Below are 15,850 nucleotides of genomic sequence, written 5' to 3'. Positions count from 1 at the left end.
GGTGGACATTAATTATTCCCAGGGGAAACTATTACATATGTGTCTTATCTTCAATATATAAAGCACTGTAGATTCACATATTTCTATGTAGAAGGTGAGTGTGAAGAAAACACCCTTAACTTTTGAATTGTATTGTAATGCAAGGACCGCGAAACAATCGCTAATTAAAGGTTTGTGGACAAGTATGAAAAATGCACTATTAAAGCATACATTGGAAAGAGCAGGAAAAGCTTGTTCATCCCTCTGCTGGATCTCATAAAGTGAACGAGATTCTTCTATAGCCTGTTTCTCCCTGCGTTCCTCTGGAGACAGGCCAAAGTAGTTACAATCTCTGCTGCCATGGTTCAGATCTTCCGTTCTCTCCCGGTCTGGTTTTCTGTAAAGGAAAAAATGAAATGGGATCAATTTGACAAAGAAATTCACCAGTAACAAACACAATACAAACTCATGGTTTAGAAGGAAGAAAGGAGATAATTATATAGCACTGCTTATGTGATTCCACATATACCAGATCCCTTTCTGCCTATTGCAAGTTACCCATACACATAAAATCTAAAGAAGGGAAAGAATGGATTTTGTCCATGATTTATTCTGTTCAAGACAATTTTGAAAGACTTTGTAACAAATGGTAATTATTACATCATAGTTAAAAAACAAATGCCTGCATCAAGTGATCTAATCCATTTCTGTGCCAACTGAGAACTGACCACCCCCATCTCCTACCTATGAACATGCAAGAGAAAGTTGGGGAAGATTTCTGTAAATACAACAACAAAAGGGAAAATGCATTATAATTTTCAATGTCTGAAGCATCACTACACAAAATTAACATCACTATTTCAGCTTTCCAAATTACTTAAACATTTTAGGATAATTATGTATTTAGGTTAAAGGTGAAAGAAAAATGCCCTTAAAATGTTGCATGTGGCAGACTCCAAAGACACCCTAGCCCCATTTATTTCACAAAGAGTTATGATACAGAAGAGTAATGGAATAGACCATGAAGAGTTTGGCTTTGTAGCCAAGTACAGAACAGTCTTTTAAATAGGATAGAAGAAGAGTGGCAATGATGAAAAACTCTGCTGCAGCAGCACAGTGAATCAAAAAATCACTACCAACAAACGCAGGCTAAATGCTGTTCTCATACTCCTTCAAGTGTTGAGTCGTAACATGAAACGGTCCTCTATGACAGGTTCTGCAGAAGCTGAGGGAAGATCTTAGCCATGCCCAGGAAGTGCTACATGCAACAGTACTTCAGCCCAACCAGAAAAAAAACCAATATCCACTTTCCAAGAAGAAACTGCAGTTTTCTGTACAGTGTTTCCAGGGGAGATGCTGCCATGCAAGAAAAGAAGTGGGAGCTCATGATGGCAGCAATTTTGGAAAAGGTTTAAACATTTAAAAAAAAAAAAAAATTGTTTCTCCTGTGCTTGTGTGTATTCTTCAGGACTTGGAATGCTTCTTAAGAGCTCAATGGCAACATATTTCAAAAGAGCAAGTTGGAAGTATCTGAAGCAGGCACCTGGGCTCCAAGAAGCTCAGCTAGCGTTCAAGATAAGCAAGATGTTATTTGCAGTTTTACCTTACAGTTTGGGAAGGATTCCTGCCTGGAGCTTTTTGCTCAGTTGAGGTCTGATGAGGTTGAGGTCCAGAACATAAGAACTGATGCTGCCTGGTTCCCACAGTATGCTGAAGTCGAGGAGGTAGTGCTGACTGGGGTTTTATTGACTTGCTCTGATTCTTTGCCCCTCTGCAATCTGCATCTGTGATAAAGATGTGAAAATGGATTTTTTTTTTCTTTAATCATTTTTTGAGCTCTTTGGGACAAAATATCTGACAGTAAAGATTCTGCTACACAAAGACAGGTACAATCCTACCGGGCTGAGCATTCTGCCCCCATGTTGGGAAAAACTTTTTTATCTTCTTCCCTGGCACAGTGTTCCAGCCCTCCATAGGAGAGGCTTGTGGAAGAGGTTTAAGGCTCTTCAGTGAGACAGCATGCCTACAAAACAAGGAATTACGGAGGGAAAAATATCTTAAAGACCACACTGGGGCTTGCATAAATTAATACCACATGTTTACTAAGACTGATGGATCTTTCCATTTTTGAGAACATTGCATTCAAAGTCCTTTGTTCTTTATGATTACACTCAAGCAATGTGTAGAAGAACAAACCTCCTGGTTTTTTTGTGGTTTTTTTTTTTTTTTTTTTAAATAAAACTCTCTCCGATAAGTTGATGCAAACTTATCCAGTAAAGAATGAGCAGCCATTCGTGAAGTGAGTATTAACATGTCTTCAGGGCAGACAGAAAAGGAGAACAATCAGAAAAAGCAATATACTCAGATAAACTTATCACAAGCACTGCAATAGAGGATGCTGTAGGATGTCCAAGCAACTCTTTACATTACTTGAAAGGAAGACATTCAAATCTGTAACAGTTCAAATCAGGTTAAATCTCAATTTAAAAAGGTAACAAATTGCGAAACAATCTTCAGATCTCACAACATTTTCATTTATTTAACAGAAGGAGATCACATGAGATTAATGGGCATCCTTCTCCTTCCCTCATTTACCTTGACTGAAGGTGTTTCCTCTTCCCAAACTATACTCAACTGTGGGGGTTTTTTGCCCCAGTAGAGTTACAGAACTTACAGCAGAGCTCAAGAAGATGTCTCAAACCACTCCCCCCCCAAAAAACCCAACAAACAAAAAAACCCCCACCACCCTCCCAAACAACCAAAAGCCCCACCCCAGAAAAAGCAACAAAAACAGCCAACCAACAACACACAAAAAAAACCCACAACCCCCAACAACTTTAAAAACTTAGTTTGTCCCAAGGTAGGACAAAGATGATGCTGATCTGAACAGCAACTTGGCAGTCTCTGTGTGAAATCAGGCAGAGCTACTCAACCAACAGAGAAGCTAGGTGCTTTGATGGATCTTTTAATATGAAAAGCTTGTCACAAATCTAGCATCTAATTACTAAGCACAACAAGCAACACTTAATTAGGATGGCATTGATCTGCTTAGGATTGAATCTTGTGTAAAAAAAAAAAAAATAAATTAATACTAATGTAGTTACTGTTTTACTCTGCAAGTAATATCCAGACTACTAAAGAAAAAAGTCTGAAGAAGTGACAATCAATGCAGAACTCCTTTTTCCTTTTTTATTTAGCATGTTGTTTTCTTAACAATTTTGTGGTAGTACCGCTTCAGGTAAAGTAGTAGATACACTTCAAGGGCTGAAATTAACTCTGAACTAAAGTAATGCTGCCATTATCAAGGTTCATTTTGGCACTCCAAAATAGATTAAACACTTACTTTGCTCCGAGCTCTTCTACAAATACAACAACTGGCCCATTCTCTGAACAAACTTCTTGAATATGGGCATTATAAAATTTCCCATTATGGTCTAAGCGCACCTATAAGGGGGGGGGAAAGGTGCATTAGCTTCAGAGAAGACAATGAGAGGACGTAACTCTTTAAAGTATCAGCCATGTTAAAAATAGAACTTTTCCTCTGGGCAACAGCAGACCTGAGAAATAAACACCACATAATTCAGTAAATGTATCAAAAGCAAATCTTCAATCCATATCGCTCCTTCAAAAAGAAATAAAAATACTATTAAAAAACAACAACAACAAAACCCAGAAAGCTTGCCAGGTAACAGTACTTAGTGAAACATGGCTTTCAAAACTACATGAGAAACTTAAATGTAATCAGTGTATCAAGGCTTTTCAGCTTTACTGAAAACACTTCCTCTCAGAATAAAACCCAAAGCTTCTCCTTGTTAAAAACAGTGATCAATTTTTCTCTTCTTTATGTGTAACTTCAGTGAAATCTAGTTGAATTAAGAACATGAACACCAATTATTTCTGAAGTTATTCTTCAGAAAGCTTTTTAAAACAACCAAAAAAAGTTGTTTGACGTGATCATAGTGTTATTTGTCTGAATGACATTCCATGTTCTTAAAATTCTTCTGTTAAATATAAAATAAATTTCGTAACGTTCTGCTACGTTTGGCTTTCCAGTTGTATTAATTTGGTCAACCTCACTTTTCACTATTTACTTCATCTTCCCTTCCCGTGTTTTTATCCCATATATTTACTGTCTTGCCACGTACATATAAAATTTGACAGAGAGAGTATGTCAATTACCACAGTTTTTCCTACTAATAATATCTGTATCCTTTAGTAAATACTACACAAGACAGTCTAAGGGTCTTAAATACAAACTTTAAGCCTGTACTATTAAGCAATAAATAATGAACTCCATGGAGGTTTTGTTGTTTGCTTTGTGTGGGGTTTGGGGGGTTTGTGGTTTTGGGGGGGGGGTTGTTTTGTGGTCTTTTGTGTTGTTTGTAAAGTTTAGAGATGTGTCTTCCCTGCAATTTATTCACTATGCTTAATTCCATTACACAAATAAAAAAAGCACAAACTGAAAGAGCCCCCATGCTGCATGATAAACCTAATTGAATATTTTCACATTAATAATTTTAATAGGTGGTCAAATGTCCTAGAAAGAAGCATATTTAGCCAAGCACCAACCAGGTTTAGTTAACACACCTAAAGAGATTAATCTAAAATTTGAGTACTATAGCATCTAATGACAAATCCTATTTCTTCTTAAGCAGCAATGCACATTACAAGTTTTAATGGAATTTAAAGAGCAATTGTGTAACACTTCAAATACTTCAAGAGGAAGAATCACCCAAAACTTCAGGATCTTCAGTAACTAAAGTGAGCTGTATTCTGTTACTTGAAAGTAATGTGATTATAACAAAGCCAATTTACAAACAGCAATCATTATCTCCGGAGTTGAACATAAATACATGAAACTGATGTTGGTTTTGGTCTCTCCAAAGAAAAGCCTGTATGACAGAAACACTAAAATTTCATTCTTCATCACCTAACCGTATGCACACAAACACTTTATCATGCAGCAGTATGATAAAGCAAGTGCTGCCATCAGCAAAAGATGCAGTGGAGATAACGATTAGTTTTATAAAAACAGACCTACCCCACACATTTACACATCACGGGATTAACTAGCTTGCTTACGGAGCCCACCAAGAGAAGAACTGAGCTTAGCCTGAACCAAGTAAACTGCCCTAAATGCACCCATTTACACAGAGGCTAACACTCTGCAACACCAAGCAAGGACTCACCATGGAGGCAAGTCTGCACAAACTTATTTGCATACTTAACATTAAGGTCCACAGTCATCTTATTAAATATACTATTGAAGTTAACCTTGTGACTTTTTAATGCAGTAAAATCGCACTGATCAGATGTTCTATTACATGCCTTTTCTACATGTATGCTGTAAGTCATGAACACCACCACCAATTAAATAATGAGCGTATCAGCAGTTGAAGACACGAGCAAAGAATAGTTAGAAAGTAGCAATCATATATCAAAATAGTTAACAAAGGGGGAAAATTGGCATCTTGAGCAACATATTAATGTTTCTATAATCTATAATTCAATGCTACTTACTTTACATTTATCTCCAACTGAGTATTGCATGCCAGCAGCAATAGAAAAATCTTGTTTTTGCTGATCTGTAAATACATTAGTAGTAATACACTGTTAGTTTAGATACACCAAAAGAGTTACTTTCCTGATACAGTAAAAATGCAAACCAGAAGTTCAGGCCCTAAATCTGCACACTGACCCATGTGAGGAAGACCACTGCCTAAACCCAAACTCCCATTTGCATCACTGTTCCTCAAGAGGGCTTCACTTTATACATCAGCTTGCAGAAGTTAGAACTTTTAAGTATTTGGTTACTTACCCCATTTGGATTGGAGCCAAACGTCATATTCAACATTTCTGTAAACTGATGGATTGAGTGATTTAAGAACTTTTTTAGGTAAGACCAACAAGGTAGGATTCCCATTGCTCTTAAGGTGCTGTATGAAACAGAACAAAGTACTAAACGGTCAACTGCATAAAGATGTACAGTTTTCCATTTTTCAATTACAGTGCTCAAGCTTTAAACTGAAATATAAAGAAGCTGAAAATACATAAAGCATAAAGAGCTTTGAAAAAATAATTCAGTAGTGTTCTTTTAACCGTAACAGAACAAAATTAAGAACTAAGCAGCATTAAAAAGGACACTATCCACCTTTTGGCACATCAAAAGCAAACATTACTTTTCAAAGAAATAAGTAGTTTTTAGGATATTACGTGTTAGGAAAACTAGAACCTGAAGATTCTCTCGTGAACATTAAACACTGAAAAACATAGCAGAGTACAAGTTATTAGGAAGAAAATAAATCTTAACATATAAATACCTTGTTGCCAGAAAGAGATTTCAATCCATTCATATCACTAACTGTTGTAGCTTTACTTCTGCAAAAGGACAGAAACAAGCTGTGGTAATATAGTAATAGTAAGGCCTGGAAATCAAGTAAGAAGCATCTTGGAAGTGGATAAAAATACTGAAACTACCACCCTCTACATATCTTTCCACAACAAGCATACTACAGAACATCTTCATCTCTTAAAATGAAAAAGCTAAGACTAAAACAAGAACTACATTTCTGTATCAAATAAGACTTTTGTTTTTAAGTACAAGTTTTAGGAAGTCTAACTTATGTGTACTGACTTAACCATCACTTAAGAAAAAAAGGAGCAGAGAGGCAGGCAAGGGAAACAAAAAATTCCTCTAAAATTTTTGCAACTATGCAAGGAAAACATAGCAAATGCAGACATAAAAACAAAACAAAAAAAAAAACCAACCACCCAAACAAAACTCAAAACCAAAATCCACTCCATTAGTTAAGCGGCATCAGGCACTCTAATTTAGCCTTATTTTCTACACCTGACATTGCTGGAAAATTACCTTCCACAGAGAAAAAACAAGTATTTTTCCCTACAGCAGTTGTAGGCAACTGTCAGCATTAACTTCTCCCAAAACCAAAATAAACTATTACATTTAATAACAACATAACTGAAAAGTTCACATTTATAAAATGAAAAAGATCTTCTGGAAAACTAGGTAATGAAACAAGCTGAAGTAAACTTTTAAGATAAGCAAAAAATGTAAAGACTTCATAAACACAGCAAGGTGTTTGTAATTTGTGTTAACTAGGTCAAGAGTCACACACACTAGCTCTTGCATCATAAGACATATGGTTTAAATCAAAAACATTGAGTTTGATAGTCTCAAGTGAGTTTATGACCTTCATTTACAAAGGTGCTATGGAGGTTAGCAGTCTATTTTCTTATGAATCCCAAAGATACAGAGTAATGCTACTGCATATGAAGCCCAGGAAAGCTCTAAGAACAGAAAGGAATAAAGAAGGTTTCCACTCTCTGACATTTAACTACAAAAATTGTTCCCTAAGGCAGAAATACTTTGTATTTTAATTGGAAATGTTCCCTAGTACTTTTTTTCCAAGCAAGAAAGGAAGCTAATCCCTTTCCCAGAACTTAGTTTTCTTTCTGTGGCGATTTCCATCATCTTCCTTTCTGTTGTTTTCAGCTTGAGGAAAAAAAAAATCAGCTCCCAACATCTCAAAGAATTTCTTCTGCCACATGCCACACAGACTATAGCAGAGCCCCCAGAAAGGACTTTAATGACGTTCAGCAGGAAGAGGGGACATGATGCACTAATACAGCATAATCTCCATGGCTTCAATGGAGTTTCACACAAGCCAGGATTTTAAGAACAATATTAAACAGAAGAAAAACTGCCAATATATAAATGCAAAAATGGCACCATGAAAAGACTTACTGTGCAAAAGGAATCAGTAGGTCAAAGTCTCAAAGCTAGCTAGAGCATCCAGGTCCAGCAAAAGGAATACAAACCCACAAATATAATCACTTCATAAAGATCAAGGAATGAAATGGAGCAAGCTACATCTGTATTTCTCCATTAGCTATACCTCAAGCAGGCATTTCAGCCCCCAGACGCTGAAGCAACACAAGTTGGATTAGATTCCTGTAACTCAGTTGCAACAGCCAGTCAAGTAATTCTCATGGAGTTTACCATGCCAGACTGGCACATTGACAGTTCTCCCAGGGGATTCTGCTATTTTAAACAGGAAGAGGGACATGTTGCAATGTCAATATTCCATTATGTAAAGAGACCCAAAGCTAGACTGCAGGAAAAAGAGGAACCAGAACCCTGTCCTCAGGTACAGTGAAGATTACACATTTCATTCTTTCATAGTTCTAACTTTACCTCTTTGTGTTTCTTTTCTTCATAATTTGTAAAGGTTTTTCAACCCTAACTGTTACATTCTACTACCCACTAGAAATTCAGAAAACTCATTTAACATGTATTGCACATAGGCATCTTACATTAACTTTTAAATCCCATTTACCTGTAGTTATCATCTTCTGAATCTGAAGCAGACACTTCACTGCTACCATTACTTTCCTCTGTTACACCAACAGCACTAAGTTCTGCTATGATTTTCTTTACATCTGTATCAAATACTTTCTCATAAAGCAACTCATACAGCAGAGCTGGGAAAGAGGAGAAAGTAGAAGGGCAAAATCAATTACAAGGTAAATGAGATTTTGTATCACATTTACAGATGCATTTCAAATTACTTTAATCAAAGCAAGCAAGCATTTTGATGTGTTAACTGAAACAGTGAAGGCATTAGAAGCAAAACCAGCTGCGGCTACTATGGCTTAATGGGTATGCGCGAAACTGCTAGAAGTCAGGTCTCTTCACAGGCAAATTTGGCCTTAGCCTTGTAACTCTGCACATAGGCAGAGATTTCATGAAGAATTAGAATCCTTGTAGGGATTGCCACAGTGACCCATCAAACCTGGTTAGGGCCTTCTGGCATTTCTGCAATCTAGTAAAGAAAACAATCATCCAAGAAGACAGTTCACATGCATGGATAATTTTAACATAAACAATCAGTTTGCTAACATAGTTTGAAATACAAAATTAAAAACAGAATGCTGACCAAAGACAATGAAACAGATTATAAATTAGTACACCAACATTTTCTGTTTACATTAGACCACCCAGATTCAAAGAGGCAGATAAATCTTCTCCTCTTGGCATATGATCTGCTTTGTCAAGGAGGACACAATAAGAACTCATGCTCTCGCAAAATCATACAGTCATTGACAACTCAAATGGAAAACTAAGCTGCTAGAGAAATGACTGTAATAAAGTCTCATACAGAGCCTTTTCCTGAAACCTGATGTGATCATTTTAAGATTTTTGGTAAAAATACGTGCTTTTAAGTAACCAACATAGTACTTACACTGGCACAGAGCAGCCTTTTCTGAATACTCTATGGGATACACAATATCATAGTGGTTTCCATTTGAGAAGCACAGCAATACCTATTAAAAAAACCACACAGATATTTTAGGGTTTGCATCTCACTTGCTTTTTCATATGACCCACCTTTTAAATTCAGTTTAATGTACCAATGCGCTTTGTTATCTCTCAGGATCTCAAAGTATCAATAAAACAATGAAAATCTTCAGTGGATGTCCTTTAAACCAAGAAGAATTTGACCCAAAGTCAGGAGGAATTAAACACAAGAGGTAGCTATGTGAGTTAGCACTTGTAAATTTATTGTTACAGAATTTTAGATTACTAGGAAGATATACCACACCCCAAATATGGGCCATCTATTTTAAAAGGGCTGCATGTATTAACAGAATAGCTGCCTTAAATATGTACAAAAGAAATTGTTAAAATTGAATTCTCAGAACATTTGTGTGTGTGGAATAATAAATGAAAATATTTCCTGTTTATAGTCTTAATTCAGCCCTTCACAATAGCCATATTTTTTTTATTTTTTTTTTTACCTTATCAGAAAAGCCATTTTCAGTTACATGTGAAGGAGAAGCATTTGGTTCCCGATATATTATGAAATCTTTCCTGACAAAAAAGAAGCAGTTAAGAGTTAAAAATTAATATGAATAAAAATTGGAATATTCAAGTCAAGTTCAAAGAACATACATAACCACAGAAAACTCCTAGTGCAAAAGAATACTGAAGAAGATGAGTACAACTATCACTGGTCCAAAAAAAAAAAAAAGGCTTACTTTTATGAAAGAATACACTAGGATAAGATGTGCTGGCACAACATGCACAGAGCCAAGTAAAACAAATTTCCAGATGCCACTTTCTGGAGCTGTGTCTAGAAAGCTGATGGCTCCCCAGTCCTGGAGAAATTCATTACACTTTGCCATTTGGAAACCGACCAGAACAAAAAGGAGGTTGGTTTTATGAACAGAGACAGGAAAGAGTTATAAGTTTCCAGAAGGTAAGCCATGGCTTAGGCTAAAACCATACTAGCTGACTGATTACACGCGCATGAGAACCTTTTTGGGCATGGAGGCCAACTACTAGAATGGCCCATGTCTGTGCTCAGAAACTCTTCTTGCCTCCCAAACCAAGTTCTCGTGCTCAGAAGGGCCCACACAACATTTCTGCTCCCAAAGGGTAGCCCAGCTGCCACAGCATGCTAAGGAACATGCCAAAAGCCCAACAGACCATCAGCAGCCATTGCCTGAGGATCAGATATTGTAACCAAGTCTCCAGCACCTCTGAAAATCATGCCCTCCACATGCCCCAGTTTCTTCACGTGTAGCAAGAAGAATCTTTTCCTGCAGTTTAAAATTGATAATACACTGGAGGAAAAAAAAAAAAAAAAAAAAAAAAAAAAAAAAAAAAAAGACATTTGGAGGGCTCAGTTTCCCTTTCTCTTTGGATAAAGACTATGAAGTGTGGATTCTAACACCATGGCGTGTTTGCTAGACTTGAATTGCTGGATTAAGGTGGCAAAGAAACCCCTCTGGTGTCTCTTCAACTGAGAGAATGGAAACAAACTTTTAGGGAAGCTTGGACCAAACCAGCAGATAGTGTGCCGTTGCAGTGTTGGCAGACAGATACTCATCATCAATGGTACAAGTCTAGTGTAGTTTTTCAAAACAGGTTTAGAAAATTTTTATCACTGCAAACTAAGTTTGCATACCTCATTACATTTAAGAGGATTAAAAATACAATAAATGAAGAGTTGAACTACTACAGTTAAGCAAATTTAAAATTTACATTCCACATTTATGATTCTTTTTTTAGCTTGTTAGATTAAAAAGCATAAGAAGTTGAACTGGATATTAAGTGACAAATACAGAAAAACCAACAACCAATACTGACGTGGCATGCTATTTAATTTTTTTATTTTCTAAAAACTGAAACACTATCAGTCTTTGCTACTTGTTTTTCTGCTAGAGTCAATCTCTGTCATGATCTCAAATGTAATTATTTTCTCTCTCTTTTATCCATAATCCTCCCTTTGAATTCTTTGCTCAGAAACCTATCACTTCCTTCAACTTCTTCCTTGCTCACACAAGCAGTTTTTAGTCTTGCAACATGTTTAAATATATTCACAGGTGCAGTTTTTGTATTAAAAAAACTCAGAAAAAGCAATTCTGAGAGGAAAAGAATTTCATAGCTCAGAGACCCACCCACTTCAGAGAGGCAAGGAAAATTTACTAGATAACCAAATGATACTTGTGACAGATCTGAGGAGTGAAAGTGAAAACAAACCTATCCATACTATACTGCTATTCTACAGTTGAAAAGCCTGAAACTCTCATTTCTCCACTTGGCACAGAACACGAAATTCAAACTTCTGCTTTTCTTCAGTCTGCTAGCACACAGGAAGGAAAGCAACTCTTTCCCCCTACCTCCACCACCATTCCTACTTTGCCAGGGCCTCTAAATTGCCTTTTTAATAACAGCCAGTCTTCCCAAAACAAGTATGCCAATAACAATTCTTGCGTGTTCAACTCTGCAGTGAAATACTGTGTATAGTTGCAACTATGCCACAAGCCTCCTCATGCTTCCAACGGAAATTAAAAAAAATACTATCATCAACCAGGATTTGTCTCTCTGTTGATTTATCAGCTGTGGTCCTGGATACTGATGTATCATGACTTCAAAATAAACTGTTTCTATTTCATGAGAATACATTTCTCATGGCCAGAAATACAACAAACAGAAGATCATGACCAACCAGTTCCGACGTAATTAAGTCAGCAAAATTGCATGCTTGACCTGAGTTATGTCCCTCTACACCCTGGCTCAATCTAACCATTACACCTTCCCTCCAAGCCTCCTGAGCCAAACTTTACTCTGACTTTCAGTTCGGTCCTCATCTACCCATGCAGCACATGCAACTCTAAACTGTCCCAGTAAACACATAAAATGCAAAGATAGAATTTCATGCAATTTCCCACACTTAGCACTCATTTAAGTACCTGAAAGGAATATTTAATTAGTTTGTTTCTCTCCTCTTATCATATGTCTCATCAAGAGTCAAAGGACAAAGTCATTAATTTATAGTAAGCATTTTGAAATACTGAATTTAACCAGTTTACAAAGAGCAGAAAGAGATGCTGTACATTGCTCATTCCCTTGCACAGTAATTAAAAAGCAATTATGAATATTCAGAATATTGTTTCATACTATTTTGTGAAGAAAGATTAATATATAGGATTACATTTAATAAAAAGACATCAGCAAAAGCCTTCATCACCAAGAGGAGTGTTTATCTATGCACAGATACTGAAATATTTCTTATGCATAGCTCAAGCTATGGCCCTCAAAAAACTCGTACTATTTCATCTATACTGATACAATGGAAAAAGGAAAATTTATACAGAAAAGAATAAGCTACAGCAGTACACCAGGTAAGTCTTATATCAGCACATATAACCTCCCACCAGGGAAGATGTGAGAACAGCCTTCTAGCGTACAGACTACAATACTCACACCACTCAGCTACGTCAGAGCATTTGTACAGAGGTAATAAAGAAATGGGTACAGGCCACGGCTTAGCAATAGAGTTAATATCAAAGCCTTGGCAAGAAATAGGAAGAAAAGGAATTTTAACAGAAAAATTAAGATATGAAAATTAACAAAATACAAATGGTATGACTCTACCCACAGTTAGTTGTGCAAGTGAGATGCATGATATTACTGCAAACCTCTATTCAAATCCCAGATTAAACATCATTTTCAAAGCTCACTATTCTAATTTTATTTAATACCTTGACAGCTGCAATTTTCAAAGCCTATTTGTAATTTTCTGGAGAACTACAGTATAACATACAATTCCATCTTAGCTATTCCAACTAATTCACTAACAAAACAACTGAACTAATCTCAAATATGTTTTAGATATGTTTAACATGTTTTATTAACATATTTAAAGGTTTTCTTACTTGTACATAAGAGAAAGGGCACTTATTTCTACTTGTCCAACCCATTCCTGTATTGGAAAAAAACAAAAAAAAATTAAGTTCAAACACACAATTATTATACTTCCTCAGGTGTAGATCAAGAGAAGCAAGAAATCATTGTCAAAAATAAATATATTAATACTGAGTCTGGAGTTCAGCAGACACACTTTGATTGCATTTGAAGGCTTTTTTGAAATAACAGTAACTATTCCAAGTAAGGTGGTTAAGGGGTACAAGCCAGAGGGATTTTTTCCCAAACTAGTTTTCACACAGATACATTTCTGAGAGAACTAAAACCAATCACATAAATGCAGATCTATCATTAAAAGACTATGATTTTGAGAGGTGATACAGTGTTTCTATTTTTTTCTTTTGTTAAATTTAAAACAGCAGTCTAGCTTTTCAAAAGTGATTTTTATTTTTTTTTTAGAAAAGTGAGTGTCAGATTTACCAAGTGCTTTTAAAAATGTTACTCTCTACCTTCAAAACTTTCTGGTTTTGTGGGCCTTTAGCTATAGATGAACTGGAAAAAGAATCTTGAGGCTTAACTCTCATGACTAAAACACATATAACTTCCATGCAATTATCCTGACACAGTCTTGCGAAGTGCTCCAACACAGAGTAGACAGACCACTTCCAAACAGCCAAAATAAACTTGTGACAGTTGCATTTCTCATGCAAGCAGCTGTATATCAATACCTGAAGAAAGACCAAAAATCTGCCCTTTAAAGCTGTTCAACAGTAAAATGTCAGCAACACTGTAACCCAGACTCAAATCGTAGAAAAGTACAAGTTGTTGCTTCCATTACCAGCCTAACTGCTGTACTGTGCTCCAGTATAATGTGACTAGACCTTTCTTAGGTGGTTTGTGGTGGTGGTGTTGTGGTTTGTTTTCGTTTGGGGTTTTTTTACTTTTTTTTTTTTCTTTTCTAAATTCTTACTAAATTAAAAACAGCTCTTAAGTTTGGTGCAGGAATTTGTAGCAGTCCCGATTATTTTTAATCATTTTTTAAATTCTCATGACAATTTTAAAATCTAGAATAACTTAATATTAATTTGTCTGATCATGTAAAAAAGCTACTGTATTATTTTTCAAAACTATTTTTTTGAAATATTAGCAGCCATGTATGAAAGACATTTTCTCTACACACACACTGCTGTGCTGTAAACCATTTACATTGGCATAGTTCAGTGCAGCATAAGTTCTGCTGGAAAATGGCATGATTTACCACTTAGCATAGCGCATAACCTCAGGATTTGACTAACAAAGCTTTGCAATTAAAGATCATGGAATAAACAAAGCAAGACAGAAGCAGAATAGGCTAACACCCATGTTCTTCCCCCTTCTACCATTCATTTTGGAAACTGAAATAAAGAACCATCTGGTTAGCTATTCTAACTAGGGATGCTGTAGGCATGGCAGGGGAAAAAAAAAATAAAAATCATGCTTTAATTTCTAGGAGGGGAAAATTTAATAAGGTTTATGTACAAACACTTACAAAAAATTAACAGATTTTGCAATGTTGTAGTAGATAGTCCTCTTCCCCTCCCCTCAGCTTACATGAATTTTTAACTCCCTAAGAAAAATACTAAAATTAAATGGGGAGGGGGATAATAATTTTACTTCAAATCAGTATCTTCCCAAGAGCCTGTGGCTAGGCTACTATTCATAACATCCCTTACATCAATAACTGTCTTTTCCTCACCTAAACTTTTAGGCCTTTATTCAAGGCTGTCTTCAAGAAAACAACAGCCACGCTACACTTGTTGGCATTTGCAGATGCTAGAAATGTTTGGATACAATTTTGAGGAATAACAGGTTTAAATCAAGAAACAAAAAATTCTCCAAATCATTTTCAATAGAGAGTACATGCATAAAAATATAAATATTCACATCATTCTAAGACCTCAAAAACATTTGTGAGAAAAAAAAATCCAATTACCCATCAACAAAAGTAGTGCTTTCTATTATAAATCAAGTTTAACATACCTGTGGATTTTCCAAACATTTTAAATACTCTTCAAATGGCCCCTCTATGAACTGTATTTAAAAAAAAAAAAGTAACAATTAGTTATTTTTATTACTGTAGTATACGGAATCCCCGGTCTATGACCCACTGTAGCAATGGGAACATACCATTGGAAATTTAAGACTATCCTGCCCTCGAAGAGCTTACAATCTAAGTATAAAGTGATATAGAGATGAGGGAATAAATGGTCAAACATATAGGTGTGCATTCCAGAAAATAACCACATAAATAGCTTTTAGAGTTATCACACAACCCGAAACAAAAACAAACAAACAAAAAACCCAAAAAGAAATCCAGCAGCCAAACAGGAAATCTGAAAGAAAGCAAAGATGGTGTCAAGTAGATGTTTACAGGCAATTAATCCCAGGCGTGCACAGCATCACTTGAGAACATGCATGGGCTTATTCAAGTATCCTGTTAAATGAGCAGCAATGGACAATCAGAAATGGGAGTCACATTTCTGTAGCACCCAAGAAGCAGTAAGATATAGCATAGGCAAATCACAGAGCACTTTTTCCTCCTTTCTGTATCACTTCAAACAGTTTTTACTTTCAGTGAAAGGGTACAAACAATCAGGC

The 15,850-nt window shown here is 36.0% G+C and overlaps 1 protein-coding gene across 7 annotated transcripts in view; it reads right to left on the bottom strand.

The window, feature by feature from the left end:
- OTUD4 (OTU deubiquitinase 4) overlaps positions 1 to 15,850 on the bottom strand; it is a 36,168-nt gene that overhangs the window by 12,908 nt on the left and 7,410 nt on the right. For 6 of the 7 annotated variants that reach the window (XM_075035364.1, XM_075035371.1, XM_075035335.1 and 3 more), the window contains 12 exons: positions 15,233 to 15,283; positions 13,225 to 13,271; positions 9,799 to 9,871; positions 9,243 to 9,324; positions 8,337 to 8,481; positions 6,300 to 6,357; positions 5,798 to 5,915; positions 5,500 to 5,564; positions 3,323 to 3,423; positions 1,878 to 2,002; positions 1,583 to 1,763; positions 211 to 376 (listed from right to left, as the gene is read on the bottom strand). In XM_075035364.1, the coding sequence (XP_074891465.1) occupies positions 211 to 376; positions 1,583 to 1,763; positions 1,878 to 2,002; positions 3,323 to 3,423; positions 5,500 to 5,564; positions 5,798 to 5,915; positions 6,300 to 6,357; positions 8,337 to 8,481; positions 9,243 to 9,324; positions 9,799 to 9,871; positions 13,225 to 13,271; positions 15,233 to 15,283 (1,212 nt within the window). The remainder of the gene's footprint in view (positions 1 to 210; positions 377 to 1,582; positions 1,764 to 1,877; positions 2,003 to 3,322; positions 3,424 to 5,499; positions 5,565 to 5,797; positions 5,916 to 6,299; positions 6,358 to 8,336; positions 8,482 to 9,242; positions 9,325 to 9,798; positions 9,872 to 13,224; positions 13,272 to 15,232; positions 15,284 to 15,850) is intronic. The other variant, XM_075035379.1, reaches the window with a different exon arrangement.

Source organism: Buteo buteo, chromosome 1 (genome assembly GCF_964188355.1).
Source record: "Buteo buteo chromosome 1, bButBut1.hap1.1, whole genome shotgun sequence".
Classification (NCBI taxonomy): Eukaryota; Metazoa; Chordata; class Aves; order Accipitriformes; family Accipitridae; genus Buteo; species Buteo buteo.
Note: the sequence above shows the minus strand (reverse complement) of the source record. Positions and strands in the feature narration are given on the sequence as shown.